Source organism: Pipra filicauda, unplaced genomic scaffold (assembly GCF_003945595.2).
Source record: "Pipra filicauda isolate LSUMZ 115617 unplaced genomic scaffold, ASM394559v2 scaffold10_size6260569_pilon, whole genome shotgun sequence".
NCBI classification, from domain to species: domain Eukaryota; kingdom Metazoa; phylum Chordata; class Aves; order Passeriformes; family Pipridae; genus Pipra; species Pipra filicauda.
Window position 1 is genome coordinate 3706495 of NW_024103541.1, and position 26901 is coordinate 3733395.

Consider the following 26901-nt stretch of genomic DNA (forward strand, 5'->3'; position numbering starts at 1 on the left):
TCTTTATTATTCTCATGTAGCTTTTTTTTCTTTTCTTGTCCTTTTCAAAACCAGGTTAAAGGCCACCTCAGGGGATTACAGAGTTGATATTATGTGTTTCTTTGCTTTCCTTTTTTTCTGCTTTGTATAGGAAACGGGGTTTTTTCAGTGTTGACCAGAGCTGAATTTGCATACAGTTTTCATCCAAAATTTAATCTTTTTCTTTCAACGACAGTTAAAATAAATCTCAAAATCCCCTTTGAAGACCCCTTGAATTAATATTTGGCGTCTGGTTTCTATTCTGTTGTCTTCAATGTTTACTCAACTTTTTCCTCAGCTTGTTTGAACGGATACCTCAATCTGTCCTTTCCCACCCCTCCACCACTGTAGCTGGATGGAGTTTCCCAAGCTTTTCCACAAAAGGCTTTCCTAAAACAAAAGTTTTTTACAAGTATGTGAACTGTGATTTGTCCTCTGAATAGGACTGATTTAAGATTTGTTTTCTAAACCCAAAGTCCAGTTTAGATGTAAAAGCATGATTGCATGCTGTAAGGCACAGTCTGTTTTCCATTAGGGTATGGTTTTCTTATGTTTACTCAAGATGTACATTAAGATACATACCTTGTATCAATTACACTTGCATTTGCAGCATGCACATACTGAATTTTTTCTGATCCGTATCAGTGATATGATGGAAATATTTATGTGAGGCTCACGCAGGATATCATATTTTGTATTAAATATTTTTATTATGGAAACAACATTATCAATAAAGTACAGTAATATTTTGTGGGTCTAACATTCTATGATTTCAAAAACTATTTTCACCTTTTAATTTTCTTTGTAGTAATAAAAGTTGTGGAGAAGAGTTAAAACACTGGATATAGAAGGAGGATAGTGATAGAAGTGCCCAAACCAAGTTGAGCAGCAGCCTGGGTAGCCCTTATGTACATTATAGCCTGGGGAGCTTTAGAGGAGAGTGAGATGTCCTGAGAAACTAGTGTGCAATGGAGAGGTCTTCAATAAGCACCAAAGTCTCCAGCAAAGTGCTTTTCCTCAGCCACATTTTCCTACCTCAGCCTGCAAAGTGGGCTAACAGTATTTTCTAATAGCACAGTACTGCTCTCAGGAGAAATTCCAGGACTGGTGCTACTTTGGTCAGAATAAGCTTTAGTGTTTTCCCCCTAAGCTAGGTACAACCATTCATGCAGCCAGGCCCTCTTTGGATCCCCTCCGGTCAGGATGTGAGTCCAGTTTCCTGCAGGTCACTCTAACCAGGACACTCTCCTCCTCTTCAGCATGTTCACTAGGCAGCATAACCCTTGTTCTTCAACCTTAAGAAAGCAAACTCAACTTCCTACCTACAAGTCCCTTCAGTCTCTGAAGCTGTCCTGACTCCCATCACAGCCTCTGTAAAACAGGGAGCTCCATCTTTTTCCATCCTTAAGTCTGTTCTTTTTAATCCTACTGTTACTCTGGATAAACTGCTTTTTGGCAGAAGAGAGCTAAGCAAGGTATATTACCTTATGAATTAGATTCCTAGTTCTTTTTGTAAGGTTATGTGTGTTTCCTTTCCTTGGATCTTTTGACAGTCTGTGTTGCTCTAGCAAATAACACACCTTAAACAAACAAACAAACAAAACAAAAACAAACAAAAAAACATATTAATGGGAAATATTTCACAACAGCTTTGTCACAACACTATTTATCAGTATCTTCATTTAGAGTTCCTCATCCCTTCAACCTCTTAGAAGTAGTTAGAATTAAAAGATACTACAACTACCATCAACGACCATCACTTTGCTACTGAGAACTTAAATGAAAACACCTAAAGCAGCGGCTCTGCTTTGCATCTATCCTGCAACACCCACGGCCTTTCAGTAACCTCAGGAAGAGAGAGTAAACCAGCCAATATTCCTGCTGACGAGAGTCGCGTATCCTGTGCAGTGTCTGGCTGTGCCGGCGGCTGAAAGCAATGGGGTACAGTGCAGAGTAGATTCATGGAGCAACACAGCTGGAGCTGAGGACCCATCATCCACACCACACATATTTTAGCTGATGATTTTTAGGGTGCCTCTAGCCCACTTCCAGGGACTGGCCACCCTTCACACCTTCCAGTTTGGCTGTTACCAGAAAAAAATCAGTGTGTGCCCTGCCTTAAGCCTGCCTTGTAGTGTAAGCCAAAGCATTCCTTTGGCCAGGAGTTTCTCTTCAAAAGCACATTCCTGATCCATGGTTCAGGCTCCTGGATCCTTTCATAGTTTTACTACTAATAATAATAGTACAAAGATCATGAGTAAGGCTGTCAAACTGCTCCTACAGGCTAATTCCTCCAGAACCAAAGGTGTTTGCTATCTGGAGGTCTCTGGCAGCTGAAGTGATGCCCACTTGTGCTGTTCGTCTTCAAAGGCTGATCATCACTGAAGACCCTGGCATCTGTCTGCATGTGATGTCCTCGGTATGATGGATGCAGCAGAAAACAGTGCTTGCTTAGGGTCCTTAAGAAAACACAGAAGAGGAGTGAACATCAAGGAACTGTCAGTAAAATGCATGATCAGCTGCTTCGGCATGGAATACTGCAGGAGGAAAAGTAGGTGAGTTCAGGCTCCTCATAGACATATTTCTATCATCTAAATATCTGTGCGAAATGATCACTAAACAGTAGGAAAATCAAAATATTGTTAATTTTTCAGAAGAAGAAAAGCTCAAGGGAAGATAAGCAGAGAGTGGAAAAGAGAGATGGGTGCAGGAAATCACTCAATTCCACTCAATCTGAAATTGGTAGCAGTGGTTTCCATCCATTTCAGCTACGGCAGATCGAGTTCCACAAATACAACACAAAGGCCAAAACTAATCCACATTTTTGAAAGAATCTGTACAAATACGTCAATAGTATGAATGAAAACTTAATGAAAGTGGCTTCAAAAGCAGCTTGAAGTGAGCTGTGAGAAAAACTCAAAACTTCAGAGGAAGAAAGCCAGAAGATTTGGGACAGAATTGAAGAGAAAAACCCCAACAAACCAACTCAGTAACATTGTAAATGTTAGAGGTGGTACACCTTAACTTAATCTTGATGCAGCATTCATCAAGGAACCTGTTAGAAGTTAGGCCAGTGTTTCTGGACTATGCAAAGACTCCAGTAAAAGCCAGGCATCACAAAAAGTGCAATTATGCTTCATGGCTACCAAAACGAGCATTAACTGAGAGGCAGGAGCATGGGGAAGCTGGCAGGGCTGAGGAGAATTGATTGAGGCAATGCAGACAAGGCCACCCGTGGCCAGAGGAGGTATGGCCGTGTCCCTCAGGATGCAGTGCTGGCTTTGATTGCTCATGCTCCTCATGCTATCTGATCATCAAAGGTTGCCAGACCATCACTGGGACAGGCTGTAGCAAGAGAATGGAAAATGCCAAAGGTATTTTTCATGGTATTTTTCCTTAGGTGAATGCAGGATGGACATGATGGCTGGATTGGATCCACCCTGCAGGATGCACATCTTTCTCAGGTAACTGTTGCTGATGGCACAGTGAAACCAAGGTCATGCTTACACGATGCAGAAGTGATGACATTTCCGGGGTTTAATTAACTGCCAGGACAACTTGAGAGGAGTTCAATATGATCGCACAATAAATGCACATAAATTAAGAGTATGGATTTGTGCTGCTCACAGGTAGAAGCTAAGTCCCAATCCTATCAGGTAGCTGTTTTCCTTAGACCTGCCTTTTAATACTTCAAAGTATAAAATTGATTCTCCTCACGACAAAACCACTCATGGAGCTCATCTAAAGCCCAACGTAACTATTGACATAAACAGATTACAGTAAAGAACAATGTAGAAGCAACAAATATTAGTTCAGTCATGTAATGTGCGGGAAATCAAGAGGGCCAAGGGAACATCTGATTGCACAAGTAAACCCAACACTTTTTGTTGTAGCCAGTCATTTTAAACTCAGTGCTCCTACTATGATCTCTGGGGTCTAGAGGGCATGGAGGAGGCCTAGGGAAGCTTGGGAGCACTGGCCCTTGCATTAGCACCGTCTGGGGCATGGTTACATGGTTCCCTTCTCTCCCTTCACATTCCCTATCACATGAGGTGATCTTCACCCCTGGGAAGAATAATAAGTTTGACTCAGCTGGGTCCGGCACATGTTCGTTGTGACGTTACCCTGCACGGGGGTATTTAGTGCTCATGTTGGAGCTTCAGATCTCTTGCTTGATTGCTGAGCCTTGCCTCCCACGGTGGAAACTCAGGCTGCTTGCAACCTTCGTTTAAATATATGTTATATTGTTTCAGGTGTCCAAAGTTTTATTTTACTTCTCTAGTAAATATCTTCAGCTCCTAAACGAGAACTTTGGGAAAACTTCTCCCACAATGCAACTTAAAAATCACCCTGCAGAGACCTTACGTTCCTCAGCTTAAATCCAGCCTTCAGTGTGCCTTGAGTTATGAGGCTGTCCAGACCACTAATAGAGGAGCAGGGGAATTTACACCAAAAGGAAAAAACAAGCCAACAATAAAAATAACCATTTATCTCTTCTTCCTCCCCAGTGTCTTACTCAAAAGGTCACTGTGTTCTTTCATGGAAGCAAAGCTCTATAATGTGAGTTTAGACACTTTAGGCTAAGCCCCAGAGTTCTTACTCACTTTCCCCCGAGTAACTTTGGCGGATTTTTAGTTTGAATTTTTTTCCTTGGATAAGATCTAAGAAATAACCAGAGTCTCCAGAACGGAGCTGTTAGTCAGAGAAAAGCCAGGTCAGTGGGGCACGTGCTACAGGGCTCCCCACTTAACTCTGCGTGACTCACAGCACAGTGCTAGGAAAGAAACAAGCTCCTAGCCTCCCTTTCCTCCTATTTTGCAGGTGAAGTTTGCTTACAGTAGCCTCAGCTCAGTGGACTGAAAATGCAGGTTACAGAAGGGTATATCTAGCTCTGTGCAGTCTTGCACAAGGGCTGAACAGACAGGTTCCCCCTGTGCAGAAAGCAAACTCCTGCCCATGTCATCATGGCACCATGTTTTACCAAGGAGCAGGTCTAACACTATCTAGAAATAAGTACAACTGTTTGGAAAGAGTGGGACGTGCATTGCTTCGCAAAAGTTTCCCCTTGCACAGCTTCCTCTAGAAACCCCACTGTCCTGTAAAGGTGTCATTGTATAGGACATCTACTGCTTTTGTTCTCATTTCAGGGAGGTCTGGCCCCAAATCTCTCCCTAAGATTATTCTGCAGAAAGGATGAAGCATTTTACAGGGTTCAGTTTGGCCCAAAAGTTATTTGGGATTGCCTGGAATTTTGGAAACTGCGGCTCCCACAGCTCAGGGTCCCTGGCTGCAGTGACATTGTGCAGGTTTCCTGCTGCCTTCCCAAGTTCTGCTGCTAAAAAAATAATACCCCATGCTTCCCTTGCACTTCCAAATCATACAGCATGTTTTGTCAATGTCCACCATTGTTTAAAGCCCCTCTGGGCTCCTGCTGGGGACATTATTTCTCTCCAAATTTTATAGGCAGTGGGGGATTTTTCCTGATTTTAAAGAGGGCTCCCATGGATCATGAATAATCTGTGACATTACTAACACAAGCCTTATCCAGTTGTCTTGTAACTCGCAGAAGGGCTCACATCTGAAAATCCAACTGGCAGTCTGAGCATCCGCGGGCATCTTGAAATGCTCTGAATCCAAAAGAGGAGAGTTGGCAGGTCACCCCAAGAAACCACTGTGCACACAGCAGTTCCAATATGCTTATTGGAAAATAACGTGTTTCTGAAAGTTTGCTGAACATCTGCTTGTCCTTAGTCCTCAAAGGCCGTACGTCATCTGTGGTAACTCGGGCCAGCCCATCTCTTCTTGACTAATAGTACATAGCACACAGCAAGCTGCCCAGTTGGATGCAAAGACAGATAAGTGAGGGAGGGCATTGTCACACCTTGCCTGGAGCTGGAGCCAATGTCCTGTGGGGCTGTGGGCACAAGGAAGCTTCCCTGGTCAGGCAGACCTTTCTAGGCTTGTTCTTCCAATATGTTCTCTGTGTACCCCAGGTGGTATCTTCCTTTGGGGTATCCACCTAACTTGCTCTGTTATCCCAGGGATATACAGCCATTTCCCTGTGGAGGACAGGCTGAGCTGGCTTCCACCTGGGCACCCTGAAGCAATCAGTAGCAGATCAAGCATCTCTCTGCAGAGGCCAAGCTACTCTCTGCCATGCTTGTATCACTAAGGCATAGGAGACAGACTTTATGTTTATCAGCTGTGTCTGTACCTCTTCTAATGTCTCCCCTTTTTCCTTTTTAAACACGGAAGGGAAAAGAGATACCTTATTTAACTCCATAACAAAATAGTTTATATAAATAGTTTACAAAACAACTGGGTGCAGATTATCAGAAAGGGCCTTCAAGTCCAATGGAACAAAAGTTTCACCTGTAATGAACGTGCACACACACAAGCATATATAGATACACAACATATCTTCCTGAAACTGATTAATGAACTAAAAGATGAATTGTAAAATGGGTAAATAAAAAGCTGGAGATTTACTGAATTAGAATCCAGCATATGTATTAAAAATTAGTCAATGTATTTATCAGCAACTACAAAACCTTTTTTTTTTTTTGCCTGCATAAAGCCTTAATAACAGCATTTCTTTCTCTGCCACTCTCGAATACATTGATCTGAAGGATTGGGGTAGATCATAGGGCAAGAGTTTGAGGATTTTACTCCTCCTTTTGCCACTGATTGATTGTGTTAACAACCAAGGCAAGACAGAACTCTGCTACATTTCACAGTTTCCCTTTTGCAAGTGGGATAATATTTCTTACAAGTTTTGTATAGCAGTTTGGATCTTGGGGAGAAATGCTCTATGTTATTATTTTAGGCCCTGCTTCAGGAAAACATGTATATTTAAATCCTACTGCTTTAATGGGTCAAAAGCACCTACTTTAGGCTAAGCTCATTGTGATGTGGTCTTTCTGAAAAAACTGCCCTAAAACTTCTAATTATTTTTATTAAAAATGTAACCCATTGAAGCTTATTTAAAAGCTAATTTCTAAAAGAGAAAAGTAGTGAGTTAGTTGCAGCTCTCAGCATATTGGAGCGTTACCTTTCGTGCTTTATTCAGATGAAAGAATCACGCAGGGGTACCCATGCCTTTTTGATTAGATGCACACAGCAAACTTTAGGTCCCCTTCAAAGATCCTTGGGCCGTGTGAAGCCAGGAGCAACTCCACATTGTCATCAGAAAACAAAAATCAAACTCTTTTTCTCAGAGCCTGACTCCTTTGCCCAGCTCCCCCCTCCCATATTTGTATATATTTCGAGAGGAGAGTCAGGCTTAGTTTGTTCATAAACTGCAGTTCCTGGGCGGACCCCACGCACAGCTGGGCTTCAGCGGCTGGATCCGCCTTCCCGGCAAGCCTGGCTGGGAGCCTCGCAAACTCGGGGCTCCGGGCTTGACAGCAGAATCGCAGGAGACTGGCTCCACCGAAGGAAGATGAATTGGTCAAAGCCGTGAAACCGGGTTTCTTGTTGCTAGTGGGATCCAGAAATGGGTTACCGAAGGAGTCTGAGTCTGCTTCCCTTACTGCTGCTCTCCTTTTGTGAGTAGAAAAATGTTTCTGGTTAGGCAATGTTAAGCAACATACTCTGAGAAGTCATTTATTTTTCCTTCCTCCAGCAAAACAGCTAATCTTTGATTTCTCCCCTGACAGCAATTAGCCAGAGGATTGGAAATAGCTGAGAGTTTAGTAGAATACGCTGCTGCAACTGCATCAGCTGTGTATTGCTCTTATGGCGAAGGGCGAGCGATCTCTTGGTGGAAAGTGCTGCGTGCTCGCTTGGAGCAGCTCGCAGATGTCAGTGTTTACAGCGCAAAAATATATATAGGTCAGCATTACTTGTTGGAAGTTTTTATTTTATTGTGGGAGATTAAAAGCAACTGAAGTGCACCGCTGAACGATCTGGCTTCGACAGTGTCCAGATGTGGTGAAGTTTGCAGCTTAGAACTTTTATCAGACCTGGTTTATGCGCAGAATTAATCGAACTATTAAAGAAGGGAAGAAGTGGGGAGAGGGGGAGGAGAAGTGTCTTTGCAACAACATCTGGTTATTCGGCAAACCTTTCCAGCACTTACGTAAAGATTTCTTTGTAATAAGTGCCCTGTTTCAGTTTTGATAGCACTTCTTCAGTACCGTAGATAAAACCCTCCAGCAGCACTTGAAAATGTGCCCATCCGTGGTTTAACTTGTTTATATCTTGATGATTGTTTCATAACAGGGAATGGATTTGTGTATAAATGAGTGTTATATACACATCTCCTAAGTATGTGTGTGTGTCTTTCTGTATATACAGAGCCTATGTATGTGTATACAGGCATATATCCCTATATAGTGTATATTTATATATTTGCATGGACACTGACCAACACAGACCTGTTCCCCTTGCTATAGAAATTTCAAGGCAACTAGAATTGCTTTTTTTCTCCAAGCAATGAAGTAGGAGGATTACAACACCAGTATTTTTGCATCCAAATGAAATAACTGGGGGCAGGGATCTGTATCTGTATTCACTTTATGTGGGTCCCCCTATCTACAAGAACAGGGAATAAAAGAATGATCGGTGAGTAGTTTGTGTGTAGGCAAATACAACCCTGGGGGCAACTGTTGAAGCAGAGAGAACCAGATGGGGAGATTTAGGACACAAACTCTGGTTAATTTTTAAAAAAAGTTATGGAGATATATAGTATTCATTATTGTAGATAATACCCAAAAGTATGGTTTGAAATGTAGGATACTATACTGATAACATCCTGCTAACTTAATTGCAGTTGGAGCAGAAATTACTACAAGGTATTGTTTAAAGCACAGTCCTGGGTTGTTTTTGGTAAAAAAGAAGACCACTAATTATCCTTCAGAAATACCTAATTTTGGAGTTATTTAACTTATGGTTTCCTTTTTCTGAAAGGCAAGGTTTTAATCTGAAAGAAGCCAAACCAAAACATATCATGATTACTAAGTTCATCTGAAAGGTTATGTGAGTGATATGATGACAAAATTTGCCTCTGCATGGGAAAAAAAAAATAAGGCAAGGCTTGCTCTCTGTGATTCAGCTCATCAGTGATAGATGTTTTCTAAGACTACATCCACTTCCCTTGCATTTAGTGATAAGATTGACCCTACAGTCATGTTGAGACAGTAGAAATACCCTGGGAGCCCACTTTGCATTGACATTAAAAAAGAAGGGAACAGCAAGTTCCCCAAAGAGACAGAATAGACACATTCAGCTGTTCTTCAAGCAACAAACCGTACCAGCCTCTCTTTTAAGAGTGACAGTGCTAGCCTGGTGACAGCAGTGAAGTTGCTTCTCTTAGCACAGAAATTTAAGACTCGCCATAGAGAACATGGCTCAGACTCCAGCTGAGCATCTTTAGGAACTTTCCTGCTCTCCCTAAGAGTTTACACCAGGGCAGCAGAGACCCCAGTCTGTGCTCCATGCTGCCTGTCTCTATGCCTTGGATCACCAACATGGTGAAGTGGCCATCACGCAGCACCTCTGACCACTTTTGTCCGTACATGATGGAATAAAGGGCTGTAGTCTGACAGACCACCGTATTTCCCTAATTCTCCCCGGCCAGCCCCAGCAAGGCTTCAAAATACCCACCCTTAAACTCCTCCCTGGTGGCAGTGGCTGCTGGAGGGCAGCATTTTTGCATGACTTTCTCAGCAGAAGGTGCAGACAGGAGCTGTAGTTGCACTGCTGCTAGCACAAACCCTCACACAGGTGAGCAGAGAATCCTTCCAAGGCAGTCCTGGACTTACCTGGCCCGGGACAAAAAAAATACAAGGATCATTCAGAACTGGAAAACTGTCTTACGATGTAGGGGACTGAAGGCTCAGTTTGGCCAGGAGGGAGCTGGAAGGTGAGTGAGCCTTCTGCAGCCGGGTCCCAGGGAGGTGCTTTCTGGCAGAGGGCTTCCTCTTCTATGGAGCAGTGGAAAAACAAGATGTACACACTGGAAGCTAAAATGGGGTGCATTTGTGTTAGAGCACAAGACAGTAAAGTTGTTCCAGCAAGTAATTACTCAGGCTGGGGACGTGGTAGATTTTTGTTGCTCAAAGCCTTCAAGACTACAAGACTATCTGCTTGGAACTATAACCTGTACAGAAGCTACAGACTTGATATCAGGATTACTGTATTGTGCACATGGAAACACTCTGGCCTTAAAGTTAAGAATTAGGAGTTTTTCTGCCCTGTTTTGTATCAGTATTGGGAAAGTCTCCCTTGTGCTCCATCTGTTAGGAACAGGACTCACATCTGGACAAGCAGGCATGGGGCTGAACGCAGTCTCATCTCACAGAGAGGATAACAAAGCACCACAACCCTCTGACCTGTGGAGGCAACCTCAAGAGTGTGAGCTAAGTGTCACTGGTGTGACGACAGCTCTCAGGGCGTGAAGAACCCCAGCAGAGTGTCTTTGGGCATCTAACCTCCAAAAGAGGAGAAGAAACTTAAAGTCTGCCAAGGCACATAGGACTTCCATGGCAGAGCGAGCTGCAAGAGAAAGAAGATTTTTGAAATGAGGGGAAGTTGCAGGTCTGCTGCCCCAAGTCTAGATCTCCCAGTTTCTGGGATTTGGGTCTGCTTCCCCATAACTCAGTCTCCTATTAAAATGCTGGTCCACTAAAACATCCTAACATTTTTGCCTAATCTCCTGGGGTCCCTTTGTCATGGTCCCTCATGGAACTTTGATGGCTCCACAGAGAGTACATTTGAGGGTTATCTCCTGGTAGATGGTGGCTCTCTGAAGCCATATGCTCTTTCCTGCCTACACAAACTGTTCCCCCAGTGAGCCTCTTCAGCTAAATATATAGAGTGTATATAATTCATAAATCAGGACAGGGAGCTCCAGGGCTGTCAGAAAAACATCTCTGGCTTTTGATCTGCCCGAGAAATCTCTGACCTATCCCAGGCTCCTTAGGCAGCTTGTTCAAGAAGTTGGCTTCCTATTTCTGAGATCAGCAGAGCTAAAACCAGGGGTCATAGTGCCACCAAAATGCCAGCCCACTCCTTTGAGCAGAGGAGCTGTTGGAATTGCACCCCAACACTAATGTATGCACAATTCAGGAACACGGGCTCAAATGTGAGCTGTGAGGGGATGGGGGAAGAAACAGGGCAAAGGACGAGTCACCCTCCATTTCACAGGCAAGTACATCCTTTTGCAGAAAGGAGCTTTGCAGGTCCAAGGCTGAGCCCGGGCAGCTGAGCAAACCTCTTCTCCCAGTCTATGCAGCGTGTGGAAGTGGGTGCTGCCTACCCCAGGACACAGGACTGCAGGGTTGGTTGTTACAATCCTTCTCAAGTAGCACTATGTTTTGCTTTAGTGTTGATTTAAGCCAGCCAAAACACCAAGGAAGAAATTATTCCCTCAAAACAAACCAGGCTGCAAGGGCCCCACATTGGTTGGCTTGTAAGTAGCTGGGTTGGGAGCAGGCAGAGCATCCCACTGCCTGAAGGAGAAACTTGTGTGTCCTACCATGAGGCTAAATAAGAACAAAGCTGGAATAAATTCTCCAATTAGGAAGTGAAAGGGAAAAACACAAGAAAAACCCTGACAATGCAGAACTAGAGTCCTCTGGAGTGTTGCAAGTGGCAAGAAACTGAGCAAGGAAAGCAATGTATTATTTTGAATTCAGCTTTACACTTCTCCAAACCCAATACTACTGTTTCAGTCTGGTGTAACTTAGATTAACTGAAGGTTAAGAAGACTGGCAGCGTACAGCTATGTCAGATGTATGAAAACTGGCATTTCCTCTCCCCTAGCACCTCCAGCTTTTCTCAGACTCGAGACAGGCTGGTCATCATTAAAGCTGCTCAAATCTGTGTGTTGGTGGGGGGCTTTGTGGAGGAAAGTCCTTTTTGAAATATAATTCCACAACCCCAAAAAAACTCCCAAACAAATAAACCCACAAACCAATAGTAAAACTTATGCTTACTGGTGTTTTACTGGTGTTATCACTATTTAATAATGGTCACAAAGATATTTTTGTGTACCAGTAGTAAATAAATTCAGCCAGCTGCAATCATGATACTTGTTACTCCCATTAGAGATGGAGTTCTGGACAGTTGTATCCCACATATTCCCTGAATATGCAGAAAGCAAACACTGGCATTAAAAACAGGTGACTGGGGGCTTTTATTCTGAGAAAATATTCAGCTCTACTGCCTGTACTCCATGGCTTTATATTGTTCCGTGTTTTGCTCTGTCGAGTTTATTTCCTCAGGACATTGTTTTCCTCTCCCCTTAGTGATAACTCTTTGCAATAACATTTGCTTTCTGCCGGGCTCCACAGTGTTACAACTTGCCATAACTAATGAACTCTCCCATAGATTGTCATGTTTTCAAGGAAGTGCAACATCTGATCTTTTTATTAAAAAAACCAGTCCCACCAAGGAGACAAAATCAGCAGCTCCCACACACTTTGCTCTTTCACATCCCATGTTTAGAGCTGTGTGCCAAGTGAAAGCCTCGTGCTGGAAGGGGCCTCCACGCAGAGGGGAGATAACACCACTGATGGCTGGCTGCCCTATCAAACCTGGGGATTACAGCTACATTATCTCTGTGCTGGACCCCAACTGTGGGATAACATTTCCTTAGGGATCTTAGGGGAAGTGAAGGGATGGCTGAAAGCTGTCTTGGCCCTGCTTGCACGCACATCCCTGAATTCAGAGTCAACTGTCATGATCCTGCCTCCGGAAAGGATCTGTAGCATCCATCAGAGTCTTATTTCGTCTTCATCAGTTGGTTCATCTTTTTACTACGGTCCATGTAGGGTTGAAACTCTCCTGCCAGCTGCTGGTAACTGTCAAAATTTTAGGAGAAGTGGGAGTGCCTGTTTATCATGCAATCCCCTCTGCAGCCCATGCTCCCACCAATTACACCGCTCCAGGACTTACCCTTTCATGGAGCTGTTCCACTGCAGTGTTTTCCTTCCCATTGATAAGCCAGGAACATGCCTGACAAACGACAGTTGATTTATACTACAGCAAATGCATCCTGGCGTTGGGGTAATTAATGTGTCCAGCTGTGCACTGCAGCCCGCCAGTCTGCGCTGGACGGGGGCTACTGCCCGTGTGAACTGCAGCAGACCAAGGACATGCCTCAACTCAGTGCTACCTGTGACTACACAGGGTTATTTGGATTCAAGACTAAAACATTTTTTTTTTTAAAGTACCTTTTCAGCATTTGCACTATGTGATTAGAAGCTGTCGTGGGGACCTGATGTGCAGTTCCAGCGGTGGCAGCTGCCCAGTGTCACTTTGCAAAGCCCTGTGTTCCAGTTCCACCCCTGCCACTCTCAAAGCAAGCAACAACCCTCAAAGTGGTTGAAGCAACATCATACTGGACATGCTCTGCCTGTGGGAAGATGTCTTATCTTGCCACGCTGGGGATGGAAATGTTCCCTTTAGCTCTATATCATTTACTCTCCACTGGATCCAAAACTCCAGTCCTTCTAAATAAGTAGATGTCCAAAGAAAACTGTGCCCAGCAGCTTCCATGCTGGCTCCAGAATCAGTTCTAATGAGGCCTGAAGGTTTCTGAAAGAAATGCCAGCCTGCCTTCATTCAGCCTGCAAAGAGCTGTTGTCTTGCCCTTGCAGCATTATGATGGCACGTCCTCTGGCCATGCCTGGGAGCTGGAGAGTCCAGAACCATCACACACCCCCTAATGTGTGCCCTGCACACAAAGCAGTACAGATGAGTTTGTACCAGCAATGGGAACTAGCACAACCATGACAGCCAGCAAACAGGGCTGGTTTATTACCATGGTCTGTGGTCCAGGCAGGGCTGAGCCCTGAAAAATCCCCTGAGAGCTAACACTGACTGATATGGCTCCAATATCTGAGTCTCTCCTAATCTTTTCAGTTCCTCCAACACCCCTGTGAAGATGTTCACTCTGTGAATAACACTTATATCTTTGCATCTGGGAGGCCCAGAGACATCTGCTGAAGTTCCTGGCTATTAAGAGGGGCCTTTTCCCTAGATCAGCAATGCAAAACCCTGGGATTTTGATACTGATCCCTTCTCACTTCAGCCATCCCAAACCAGAAGGCTTGGCTGTGTCCTGCATTGCCATAGTGCACCATGCACCCCATCAGAAAGATGCTATTGCCAACGTGAATTCATGCTGTGTCCAGCACTGAAAATCCAGAGAAGAATTTTTCTTCTTTTCCTGCAAAATCGGTGTCTCAGACCCCTTCCTGGAAACAGTTTTTGAGAGTGCCATGACTGGAAGTGCTTCTGGTGTCTTTACAACTAACACTGGTATAGCTATTTCTTTAGAAAGATCCATTGCTGTTTTCAGGTGGATTTTTTAATAAAATGCTGTCCATGGAGAATGAACGCCTGTGTCCCCAATGAGTGTTTGACAGAGCAGGTTGCCAGTCAACACAGCTGGGACACGATGAGGAACATCTGTTTGATGCTGCTTGATAAAACTTCCTGCCTGGGAGACTCTAAATATCATCATCCAGCATGGAAGAAATGGAATCAGTTGCTGTCTTGCTGTGTAAAGAATTTTTTTCCATACTACATCTGTCCCAAAATTAGCCCCAACCAGTCCATGATAGCAAACAAGACCCTTCTTCTTACAATGGGAAGTGACACACAGAGCCATAAGCTTGAGAAGTTGAATGAATCATCCTTCTTCAAATAGACCCAGGGTACAAGCATCCACAGAAATAAGACCAATGGATCCCCTGGGAGGTCAGTTCCTGCCATGTCTTTAATATGTCAAAAGGCACTCGATGGAAGAAAATGGTCGCAGATGTTCCCACCAGAGGCAGAGGCCGTTTGCTTGGGGGTGCGATCTCAGCACATGTTTACTGTGGGTTTGTATCTTTGCCCTGTGCTCACCTGCTGTAAAACAGCGTCACAAGCCTCTGAGCTTTCCTTTCACCCTCACCAGGGCTATCAGCTTTGCAACAGGCTGTAGCTTGGGAGGCAGTTCTGGGGCAGAAGTGCTGTTCAGCAATATTCAGACTCACCATGTTTCAGGAGGTGTCCAGAGGCAGGATGCTGAGTTGAAAAGGCAGTGCACTATGCAAAATGATGAGATCTTGGAGCAGAAGATGGTGAATAGAGAAGCCACTCTTCATCATTTCCTCCATGTTGGAGGAGCAGCTTTGCCCCCTGCACCTCATCCCCTCCAGCTGTCAACTCTCTCTGGAGCTGTGCTGCAGCTCTGCCCACTGGCTGGGACTTGTGGGAATCTTCTCCTTCTCCTGCAAGTGGGATCTCTTGAGAGGCATCACAAAGACAAGAAAGCTCCTGTTACTCTTATGTGCAGAGTAAAAGCACTTTGGGCTCTGTCAACAGAGACATACCTGAAAATTTTTTTCCATACCTGAAAAAAATTCCTTTCCAAACCCCTGCTCCTTCTGCCCTCCTGCCATAGCTCTCTTCTGCTTTAGAAAATGGAAAATGTTCAAGTTGAATTCAACCCTATTGTGCAGTGCTTTTTAGTAGGTTACAACACAAACTCTTTAAAAGATATTTTCAATAGATCAAGAAAGGCATGAAAGAGAAGAACACACCGTCTATTTACACGCTAAATGTGGGACACTTATGAGAAGGGAAAAAGTATTTTGTGTCTGTAATCCAGGCTAGCCTCAAGTTCAAGTTCCCTCTGACAGCACAAATTACTTAATTACTGTTAGATCCGATCTAAATGAGGGCAAAACTCAACTCTACATAATAATTTTAGCAGACAAAGAACTGGCAGTGCTGGTACAAGTTGATGACAGCACATGGATGGAAAATTAACAGAGCATCCCTGCCCCAGCAGCTTGTCACAGAGTCCCTTGCAAGCCCCACTTGATCTGATTCCTTGGGAATCAAAGTAATATAAATGCAAAAAAATACAAACTAGTCAATCACGAAAAGTCCAACCCAGACATGAAGAGCAGCTCCGGTCTAACATCTCTTTGTGGGCTCATCAAAGACCTTCTAGCAGATGGCAAACCGAACGTGTGCCAGGAATTTCAAACACTCCTCAGGAAGTTCATCTAAATCATCAGTAAACCATTTGCACTTAAAACAGAGTGAACTCCATTGCCCAAATGTGACCCAGATAATGTTTCTGATGTGTTTACCTATTTGGACGATATCTTTAAATTTCAATTCCATCTATTCACAGAGATCCAGGATTCCTGCAGAGCTTGAAAAATGTACACAAAACTGAATTCCAGAGCATAATATGATGATAATGGTAAAAAAACCCTGACTGCCATGCAATAGTTTTACTTGAATTTGTAGGTTAGATAGAGCTATGTCTGCTACCTACTTGCAGCTCATGTGCTTTTTCTCCTTGGTCATTGCTGCAGCTTTTTAAGTGTAAAAAGGGGTACTCCTCTTTGCAACATCTTCCTGAGAATGAGCTGCAGAAGCTGCAGTTAAAGGGATATAAAATAGACTCTTGGTACCTCTGCAGAAACAAGAGCAACAAAAATGATGGCAACAGCAGTGTGGAGTTGGTTGACTCTTACCTTCTGCCATTCACCTCCCAGTCCTGAAAGTGCCCTAAAATACTCAGCAATTTCTGCAGCGACTTGTGACAAGATGAGCTCAAACCAGCTGCATGTGACCAGGCTGTGACTCCTTCTCCCAAGCAGTGTGGGAGGTGGGAAAAGGGACTTATTTTTAAGAGAAGAATTTAGTCAAAACTGGATCACTGCAAAGTGCTCTTCAAAGGGCTCAAATCTCAGAGCCCTCTGAAAACATGGCATGCAAATCCACCAGTATCAGAAGGCACTTTCCATAGGGGATGGGGCAGCTTAGCCCTCTGCAGACCCCACTGGCAGCCCATGCACACCATGCCATGACATATGCTAATGCATTGCTTCACCCTGCAAAGCCTCAGACAAGCAGAGATGCCGGCAGAGCTGCTAAAACTACTTATGAACTGCTGAAACTCAGCATTTCCCCACCTCCTCAGACCCTGAATAAATTGCTTTCCATCTGACAAGGAGAAATGGCATGTTCCCATCACACACTGTCTGGGCTGGTGGGAGTTGCTGAGGCCGTGGGGCTGTGAAGTGATCCTGGTGCAGGTGACCACACAGGACTGCCAGGGCTGACCCCTGGCTGTGGGTTTTTTTCCTCCCAGACCTAAACTTGTTCTGGCTGTGCTGCTGGCTTGGCTTGCTCTCTCAAGGCTTTTCCAATACAACACGTAGGTAGAAAGGACAGAAAAAGATAGGAAAAATAAAGGAATGGGGTCATAGGTGCAATGAGGGGGACTTGTTGCCAGCTGAGGTCTTGAGTTGCACCTTCAGACACAGGATGGCTGTGAAATTTGGATTGTGTCATAGCTCCTCACATCTGACTTGCCGAATGCCTGATGGGATAAACACAGTTATTACTGGGCAAACTCACAACTGCTTTTGTCTGCCAGGGAAGTTTGTGCCTGGTGTGGTAGTGGCTCTGGAGGTACCGGCCACAATTACACAGCGACCCACAACAGCCAACACACACTCGGCACTGAGGGTGTGAAAAGCCCACTGTTAAGCTGCTGTCCTGTGCAGTGTGAGGGACTCCTGTGCTAACCTCCTGTCCTGTGCTAAACTTCAACACTCCCTTGAGCCACCTTTTTAAGGCAGGATGCAGAGCATCCCTGCTCATCTACCAAAGAAGTAAACTAGTCTCTAGAACAGTGGACAAACCCCTAACTTCCCTGTTTGCTTTGGGACAACTTTGCTCATCTAGAGAGTCAGCACAAGGCTGACACCCATATGGAACTGTGAACTTGCACTTTCAGGGCTGTCTCATCCTGCCCTTTCACAACCATCATCTGATGCTGGATCATGGCTTTGTGCCACTTTCATGTTCAAATTGCAGCCCAGCAAGTGGCACGTGTTCCATGTGGCAAGTGTTCCATGATCCACCAGCCCAGCCAGGTCTGATGCAGCAATTCACCTTAATTGGACTTAGCTCCTTGCCCAGGTGAAGCAGGTGCTTGGCTGCCATAGGGGCTTACTGAAAAATAATGCAAATAACACATAACCAGGAAACCCCCAGCCACCAACTTTATATTGATGTTTCAGTGAAGTGTGTTGGTGAAATGGATCCAGAAATACACAAAATTTTCAGGCATTGCTGAATGCCTGTTCCTCAGACACTGAGGAATAACAAATGAAATAGTGCAAGGCCACTACTGTTTTATGCATTCCACGTTCCCCCATCCTCAGCTCAACATCTCTGGGTGCAAACTGGTGTTAATGGGAAGGATATTGCCCATAAAACCAGAAAGAAAGGGCTCCCAGGAAAGCTTGAGTTCAGAGTCTAATGGGGTATAATTTTTTCCTCACCTGATACTTCAAAGCTCAGCAAGGGAGAACATCTTCTTGGCCATGTTGGGCTGGGTCCTGCTGGGCTTCAGGACCTCAGGACTTCCCGTGTTTTTCAAACTTTAATGCCAAACTTTCTTTGGTGAATAACTTTCACATTTGAAGGAGTTACCCAACTAAAAGACAAGCAATAGGCAATAGTAACATGTTTCAAGGGGCAGCAGAAATCCACAAAGTTGCTTTAAAAATGTTTACGTAAAATAAGCTTCATCTTAATAATTTTTGCTTGTAACACACTGTTGTGTTCTGTGTGCAATTCTTCCATAACTCTGTTCTAATGGGTTGCATGAGAGCCTGGATGCAAAGTAGCCATGAGGAGATGGGGAAGATCCTCCAGGAATTACTTTGCATGTGGAAATGGATTTCAGTTCAGCCACTTCAGAGCAATTTTTTGTTTACTTTCCACTGACATGAAATCAGCCACGATTGCATCGCATGCGGGATTGGTTAGCCAGTTACATAATGCTTAATAAATCCAAGAGAAATAATATAAAACACATCACCCAGTCTGGGAAGTGGAACAGTATCTCAGTCAGTGTCACTAACCCGCCCGGGCCTGGCATCGTCGAAGCATCTGAACCAGCGCTGGGGAGGGTGCAGGGTTGTGCTGTTGCATGATAGATGTGATGAGGAAAAATGCTTGCGGCATGTGTAGGAGCCTTGAAGACAGACAGATTGCGTGGGCAGACCGTGTGTGATGGTGAGGGTCTATCAAAAAGCAGAGGTCACACTCCCGCAGGGAGGGCAGCTCACCCCGTCCGGCAGGGCAAGGCAGGCACGTGCTCGCCCAGCTCCAGCTGTATCTGCTGCTCATGTAAGGTATTACCTCACTCTAATAATTTTCCTCTGAGTACTTCATAAAATCATAACGACCCTGTAAACAGAGAGAGCAAGATTAGGTGATTAATTATTTACCACAGATTATTTCTGCAGTGGCATGTGGAAGAGAAAGAACATTTCACTGGTGGTCCCAGGGGAGTGAGAGGGAAGGGAGGCGACCCAGGTCAGGGTTGCCAGGCTAAACACAAAACTGTGGTGCCCACTTGCACCTGAAAAATGGGGTGTGCAGGAAGACTACAGGTACCTCAGGGTCTGCAGTGCCAGTGCCCTGGCTCTCCCAGGAAAGCTGTCCAGCCCATGGGTGTTTCTCTCCAGCCACAATCCACTGCTCTGCACAGAGCAGTTTTTGGCCTCCTTTCCCACATTTCCCTGCCTTCTCTGCTCCCCCGCTTTGCCTCTAGTCCCAGAGGAGACCTGCTGATGTCTTCACCCACGCTGTGGCTAACTTCCAGCAGAGGAAAAGCTAGAGATGAAGGGGTTAATTACTACAGGCACAGCACAAGCCAAGCCTGTAAGTGACTCCCTATTGCTATTTCGAAAAAAGGCTGCCTGGAAAGGGAAAGGAAAAAAAAAAAGAAAGAGAGGTTTACTTTACAGCCATCATTATTTCATCTGCAGAGTTTATACAATGGAAAATAAAAGCCAGGCTACGCGAAGTCGAATCATTTCTGTTTCATTAATGGTATGGAAATCGTTTTGTTTTTATAGGGGAAAAACAAATGTGAACTTGATGTGTGTGTGTGTGTGTGTGCGCGCGCGCACATGCAGCTCCCTTCATTGCAAAGGGCAGAGCAGTGAAATCCAGAAATAAAAAATGACTCAGAGGCCGTAGGATCTATGAGTCAGTTGAGCTGCTGTTGTTTTTAAACACAAGCGAGAGCACGGTATGGCAAATAATTGCCCCTGCAGCCTCCCCACCGCAGCTGTCCAGCCCAGCACAGCCACCCTGGGGCCGTGTGCTGCTCCCTGCCAGCACCCAGCTGGACACCAGCTGGACCCGGGCTCAGCACCCCTAGAGCCCCGGGATCCAGGCAAGGGCCCTAAGGGATGGAGCAGGGGCTGTCCCTGCAGGAGCAGCATTGGGGATCAGAAAGTGAAATCTGGGAAGGAAACCTGAGATCTTGTCAGGTGGATGGAGGAGACAAGTGGCTCTATGGGCAGACAGAGGAGCCCTGTCATTGCCCACAGGCGCAGACATCAACTGACCGAAATCAAAGGGAAACTGCTCTGACCAAATTCTCCCTGCCAAGTGCCAGGAATCACCTCGCTGGCCCCTGGCACTCCAGCTTGCCTGGATGCTGCCAGCTTTTTTGAGGTGCAACCCTGCGATATGTCTATATGAAATGTCCTAACACCCCAAAAGCAGAGTCATTGTGCTGACACATAGAAAACTTGTGAAATGGACCCAAGAAATGTCAGAGATTACCAAAAGCAGAAGTATGGACAATAATCTGCAGAGCTCATCTCTCCCCGGGGTGAAGTTAGATCATGATGTAATTTCAGCATCTGAAGGAGATTGGAGGAGCCTGCTTGGTACGATCCATACCCAATTTACTTTGTAATGGGACTAAGCAGTATTTGCTAAACACTTAATTTAAAGGGATATTCTCACAAAGGAAAAATAAGTGGTGGAATAAGTCAGTTACCAGCCTGTTTGAAGAAGGTCCAAGCGAACCAGAAATGTATACTGCATGTCTTCCTGGCACTGGGAAGCACTGATGTCTAATGCAATCAAAATCAGTCCTCTTTTATTCACCAAGAAACATTTTTGGCTTATTCCTTGCTCCATACTGTACTCTGCCAAGTACAGTATTTATAATGCAGGGAGATGTGGGACCACATACCTGAGGGCAGAGCCTGGTCCTCTTATCCGAAGGCAGCCTGTGTACTGCTGGGTTTCCTGGCAGAGCCGGTGGCTTGTGCCTTGCAAAGGCAGAAAATAGGATAATAAGTTTTTTCAGCTCCATTTGGTCTGCTCTATCTCTCCTATGAAGATAAAGAGTAAAACACATGGCTGGAGAAGAACAGCCCAATACTGAAAACGTCTTTGGTTCAGCAGCGGAAAGTAGCACCAGACCCCACCACTGGAGAACAGAAGTATGCTAGAGGAAGCCAAGCTGCTTCTGAAATAAAAGTACAGCATTTTGAGGTCTGGTTCTGGGGAGATTCTGCAGCACAGCAGGATGCCACAACAAGACCAGGTGCTTTCCAACAGCTCAAGCTGGACCTGACTGCAAGAAATATGGGACCTCTGGTAAACGGTCATGCCGGGCAACTGCAGTGGGAGCTTCTGACCCTGTATTGGATCTCCTGCCAATAAGGACATAGGCATTACCCTGATGCCCAGCCATGGCACTGGGTGTTGCTTCGTGGAGGAGGCAACTCAGGAGTAACGTGCTGATGGAGAACACCAAGGACCTGGTGCTCTCACATGGGTCAGCGAGAGAGCAGAGCCCATCAGCTCTGCTGTTGGTTTAGTATTAAAAACAAAATACTGCATTTATAAAAGGGAAGGAATTTGTTTGTTCTCATAATAATTTTATGAGAGGCTCTGTTATTGTGTAGTTGTGTCATTACCCGTGGATGAAAGCCCAAGGTAAAGCCTAATCCTAAACTTGGTGGCAGACAAAGGACTCGCCACTGATCCCAGGCTCACCAAGGTGGGAAAGCAGGTCCCAACACAGGCTGGATTTCCATCAGGACACCTACTCAGGTGTTTCCAGGAGCAATATGTCTGCAGGGTCAAGGTGGAAGTGCTCCCCAGTCCTGCGTTTTCATGTGTTGCTGGTTAGAGAAAGCTGCAGATCACCTCAACTAATCTCTGTGGCCTTAGTTTCTCCAAGTGCAAAGCCTGGGGATTACAGGTTAACTGACCTGCATGGAAAACATGATGCAGAGAGCTCCCAGAGCCACCACGGTAACAGCAAGCTGGGCAGCCCTCTGTGACTGCTGAGTTAGTGTCAGCCCCACTCCGGGGTACTTGGAGATACACACGAAAGGGGGGCTACGTAGAGCATTTATGACTTGAAAATTATCAATTTTTCTTTGTCATTGAGAAATACAAGCAATGTAAGGGTAATTATCATGGCAAGACAGAGCATAATCTGAAAGTTGTATAATGGAGGTCCTGGGTGGCAGAGGCCTTAGTCCCCTTCCACCTTGGGAAGGGGAAAGCTGGGGATCTCACACCAACCACCTTTCCTTAAACCTGTATAGTGTTAGGTGTTCTGAAAAAGCATGTCAGGGAGAATACATGAGAACTGAAAGTGTTCATTACCTGCACATGCCATTGCTTGGGCTACAGAGCACTTTCTCCTGTGCTATAACAAATGCACTGTGCCTGCACCTCCATGCACCCCAGGCTTGCTCCTTAGTGATTTCCTCTCCGTGGGGACTGCAGCGTGCAGAAAGCTGGAGCCAGAGTTGGGTGGTGGATGACCAACCTGCTCTCTGGGAATGCACTGGTAGAGAGGGGCTCACAAAAGCCCCCTGCTGTATTGTTACAGCTGCAGTAAGAGCAGCTGAGCCCCTGGCAAATGAGCAAAGAGCTCATCTGTTGGGGGCTGACTACTTCTGTGGCTGCAGTATGGGACCGGTATGAAATTCCCTTGGAGAGCTGTTTTCAATGACTCTTTTATGGGGAAAGAGGATGGGTTATTGACTACAGCAGTGGTGCTTCAATGGGCTTTGCAGGTGGCCAAGTAGAGAGTGTGGGCAATGAGAGGCGGGAGAGCTTCCCCGACACGCATGAAAAAATATCCTGGTGTCCTTGGGTGGTGGTATCACCCCCACTGCTCTTGCAAGAGAGACACAGGCACTTCTGGCGTCATTTTTTCTTTATTTCTTGACTTGAAAATCATCTCATATGCTCTCAGTAACCTCTCTGGGGTCCCAGTTATAGATACCAGAAGATTTGATCCTGCTGTCATGCACAGGAGAACAAGCCTTCCTATTGATGGTAAGCCAAGCTCGCTGTGAGCCCACCTATCGGTGACTTCAAACCATCTTTCCAACTGTTGTTCCACAGTAACTTTGACTAACTGTACTATTTATTGGCTCACATCACATCCTTATGGCTTCAATTTATTTTTGGAAAACTCAACCCACATTTAATTAGTTTATAGTTTGTTCCAAGTTTTGCTTATCCAGATTTTTTTTTTTTTAGCTTTTTTTTTCTTGAAGTTTGTATTTTGATGTTTAGCATTTGCCTTGGCAACATCTGGAACCCGTTTATGGAAGTGTATTGTTACTTTTACTGCTCGTGCAGCTTTATTAAATCATCTGACTATTAATATTGAAAGTGTTCATCTGGGTCTAATCAGGGCCAAGATGAGTGATGTGGCAGTTAAATTGTACCTACGAGCTAATGGTTCAAGGACACAAAGTCCTGAAGAAGCTTGTAGTGGGCTTTGTGCTCTTCTTTTAACTTCCTAGGAGAAGAATGAAGGGGGGGGCAAGAAAAAAAGAGATATTCCTGCTCTGACCTTTCTTGCAGAGCAGATAACAGAATCACAGCCTGAGCTAGTTTAGAACAATTTGTCTCCAAAGAATTTTGTCCGGTTACCACTATATTTCTGGATCTCGTTTCCATATTTAACTCTTTCATCTGCCCTGGCTTCTCTGCTGCACAGCGCAGGCAACTGCCAAGTCAAGATCGCCACCAGACACAGCAGTACAACATTGGCATTTTGCTCTGAGATCTCGAGTAAACCCTTGACATAAATAAGTAAATAACGTATCTGGTAGGTATAAATACATAAATAACAAACCTCATCCTGTACCAGCAGCATCCACAATCTGGATTTGTCCTTTTGCTGCTCCTCTGCAGGGCCCCCAGTTATCCCTGGGTGATGGTGTTGAGCCCACAGTCCTGCACAAGCCTGCTGCAAGCACAGCACGAGCCGTGGCATGGATGGGTTGAGCTGAAGGGGTGAAAGAAGAACTAAGGCAGCGGCACCAGTAGAGCATAGACCTGGCTGTGATAGGACTTGGGTTTGGGAGGGGGAAACCAATTTACCTTCAATTCCTTGTTCCCATGTAGAAACACCAACAGTTTGTAGGGCGTAGTGGCTGCTGCTGTAGGTTGAGAGCTGCACACAAATGCTTGGGCTTGATTTCTATCCCACCCCCAAAACTCTCATCCTCCAGAGGAGTTTTGCCTGGGATTCTGCAAACTTTGCCCTGGCAGAGTGAAGCGGGGAGTTGAGGGCAGTTCATGCTGGCTGCAAGTGCTTCAAATCCCAGCCGAAGCCATGGTTTTGGTAGCTAACCCTTGGATGGATGCAGGGCATCGGATCTGTTGAGATCACCCACAAAATCACAAGGCACTTCAGCAGGGCCAGAGAAGCCCCCTGGATAGGGGGTGCTGAACAAGAGGTTGTGGGCAATATCTTCACCCACTCTGCTCTCAGCTCCCCTACCACCTGACACAACACAAACCCTGCTGAGCTGCACTTTAAGCCTGGCATGGGTCACTTAAACCAAAATTTCCTCCTTCCAGCCTTTAGATGTAACAGGCTTTTCCGCTACAGCCAGGTTTCCCCTCTGCCATTAACCTTGGCCCTACGTACGAGGCCACAGGAGCTTGTAAATGGTTTATTTCTGTGTGGGAGCCTTCCAGCAGCTCTTTATGAGGGTCGCAGGGAGGGGGGTCTGGGCCGTTGAGGGAAGCAGAGCAGGCACATGAGATGCTGTCAGAGCAGGCTGTGCGCTCTGGATTTGGGGAGAAGAGTCGTTAGAAACCCCTTTTTACTATTGAGACAGTATTAAAGAGGGTCCTTAGGCTTGGCCGTGGACCACAGGCAGGTGACAGATGTGACTGCCAAGGAGACAGGAGGTCCTGCAGGTTGCTCACAGACCTGGAGGTGCCCATGAGTATGTTCCTGGATCAACAGGGCCCTGCTTGCAAGGGCTGAGGCTTTGCAAGCCACAGTCAGGGATTTTGCAATTTGTTTCTTCTTCATACTAACAGCTGGTGATGGAAAACCCTGTGATGGCTGTTGCAGTACAGTGAGCCATGACTGGCTTTTCCATAGGGGCTGGGAGCACCCAGCAGTGCTGGGTGCACTGGGGACATGGCAGCCAGAGAAACACGCCCCCATGGATGGCCCAAACCTTCAAAAAATTAGCTGCTGTAGTTCAGGTTCATACCTGAACAATTTGGAGTGTATATATTTAAGTAAAAAAAGTATAAATATACATTTCTACATAAGTCACTTAGTGGCTTGTTTGGCTTTTTTTTTTTTTAAGGACATTTAGCAGCCTTAAAACAGGAAGTTTAAATTTAGCTGGGATTTATCCCTTAACCAAGCATGGTTCATGCGCCCTTTCTATAAAAATAGAGATAATGTTATGCCTGTGAGATACAGGCAGAGCAGCTCCCCACAGGCAGCAGTTATTCCTACTGCTGCAGCAGATCCATGGCTCTAGGGACAGGAGAGCATCTGATGCTGGGATAGGGCAGAGCGGGCAACGGAGCCCTGGAGGGAGCAGCTCCTGTTGCCCCAGAGCTTGGAAAGTCTCAGCCCGTCATTTCTTGCAAAAACACAGATGCTCGGGGTGGCAAACACGCTTCTCAGGTGGCAAACACACCTCCCAGCTTGGGCTCATTGAACAGGCAGAGGGAGGACGAGGAGACAGCAGGGGAGAAGGGAGCTATCCCAGACTGGCCATGCCTCCCTCCCCAGCACCTCTCCTCCTGCTGGGAGGGGAATAAATGAAGTCTTCAGGCATGCAGAGAGCCGGGGATGTCCCTTTTTGAACACTGCATGTGCTCAGGATGAGGGGAAATGCCAATCTGAGCCTAGGTTGTAGAGGAAGAAGTAAATTTCCCCTTGATGATAAAGGGTACAGGAAACGCAGAGGGAAAATGCGGCTCTCTGCGGCTTCCCAGGCTCTGCAAAGCTCCTGTTCAGTGGGACCTGCCTCTGCACCAACAGCATCCCCCCATCTCCTCTAGGCTTTGGCGTAATACAGAACACATTTGACTGAGCAGTGGAGCAAAATTGCTCCAACCAAAATAGATTGGATATTAGGAAGACATTTTTCATGGAGAGAGTAATCAGACATTGGAATGGGCTGCCCAGGGGGGTGGGGGATTCACCGTCCCTGGAGGTTTTAAGGTTTTAAGACTGGATGTGGCACTTAGGGCCATGGTCTAGTAACCACAGTGATGTTGGGTCAGGGGTTGGACTTGATGATCTTGGAGGTCTTTTCCAACCCGATTGATTCTATTCTATGATTCTAAAATGAAAGCTTAAAAAAAGTGCATGGAGAAATAGGGTCAGTTCAGACTCCTTCTCCACTGTTTGTGTGAATTACTGAAAGTGCCCCACTCTGGGCCAGCACGGCCCCACTCACCCTTTGCCCCCTCTCTGCCCCTGCAGCCTGCAGTGCCAGCGCTCGCCGCAGCCTGAAGACCAACCTGTGCAAGTGGTGCGACTCCACGTCTCCTGCCTGCGAGGAGAAGGTGTGCTACAGCAACTGCAACCTCAACTCTTACTGTGAGGACCCCTACGAGATCTGTGTGGCCATATGGTGAGAGGAAACACCCATTGTCAAGGGGAGATGCGGGGGAAGAAGGAGTTTGCTGGGTGGGAGCTCATGGAAATGCACATGCATGTGCCTCTGTGCTTGGATTATTGCCCACTGAACTAATTCAGGACTTTCTCTTCCTCTTTCTTTGACTCCACTA

General features: G+C 45.6%; 1 protein-coding gene across 1 annotated transcript in view; it reads left to right on the plus strand.

The window, feature by feature from the left end:
• The first annotated feature begins 7431 nt into the window (after positions 1 to 7431).
• The window catches only part of LOC113989228 (TGF-beta receptor type-2-like), a 31653-nt gene continuing 12183 nt past the window's right edge, over positions 7432 to 26901 (plus strand). Inside the window, exons 1-2 of the mRNA XM_027723574.2 lie at positions 7432 to 7565; positions 26594 to 26744. Coding sequence (XP_027579375.1) covers positions 7514 to 7565; positions 26594 to 26744 — 203 coding nt within the window. The 5' untranslated portion in view covers positions 7432 to 7513. The remainder of the gene's footprint in view (positions 7566 to 26593; positions 26745 to 26901) is intronic.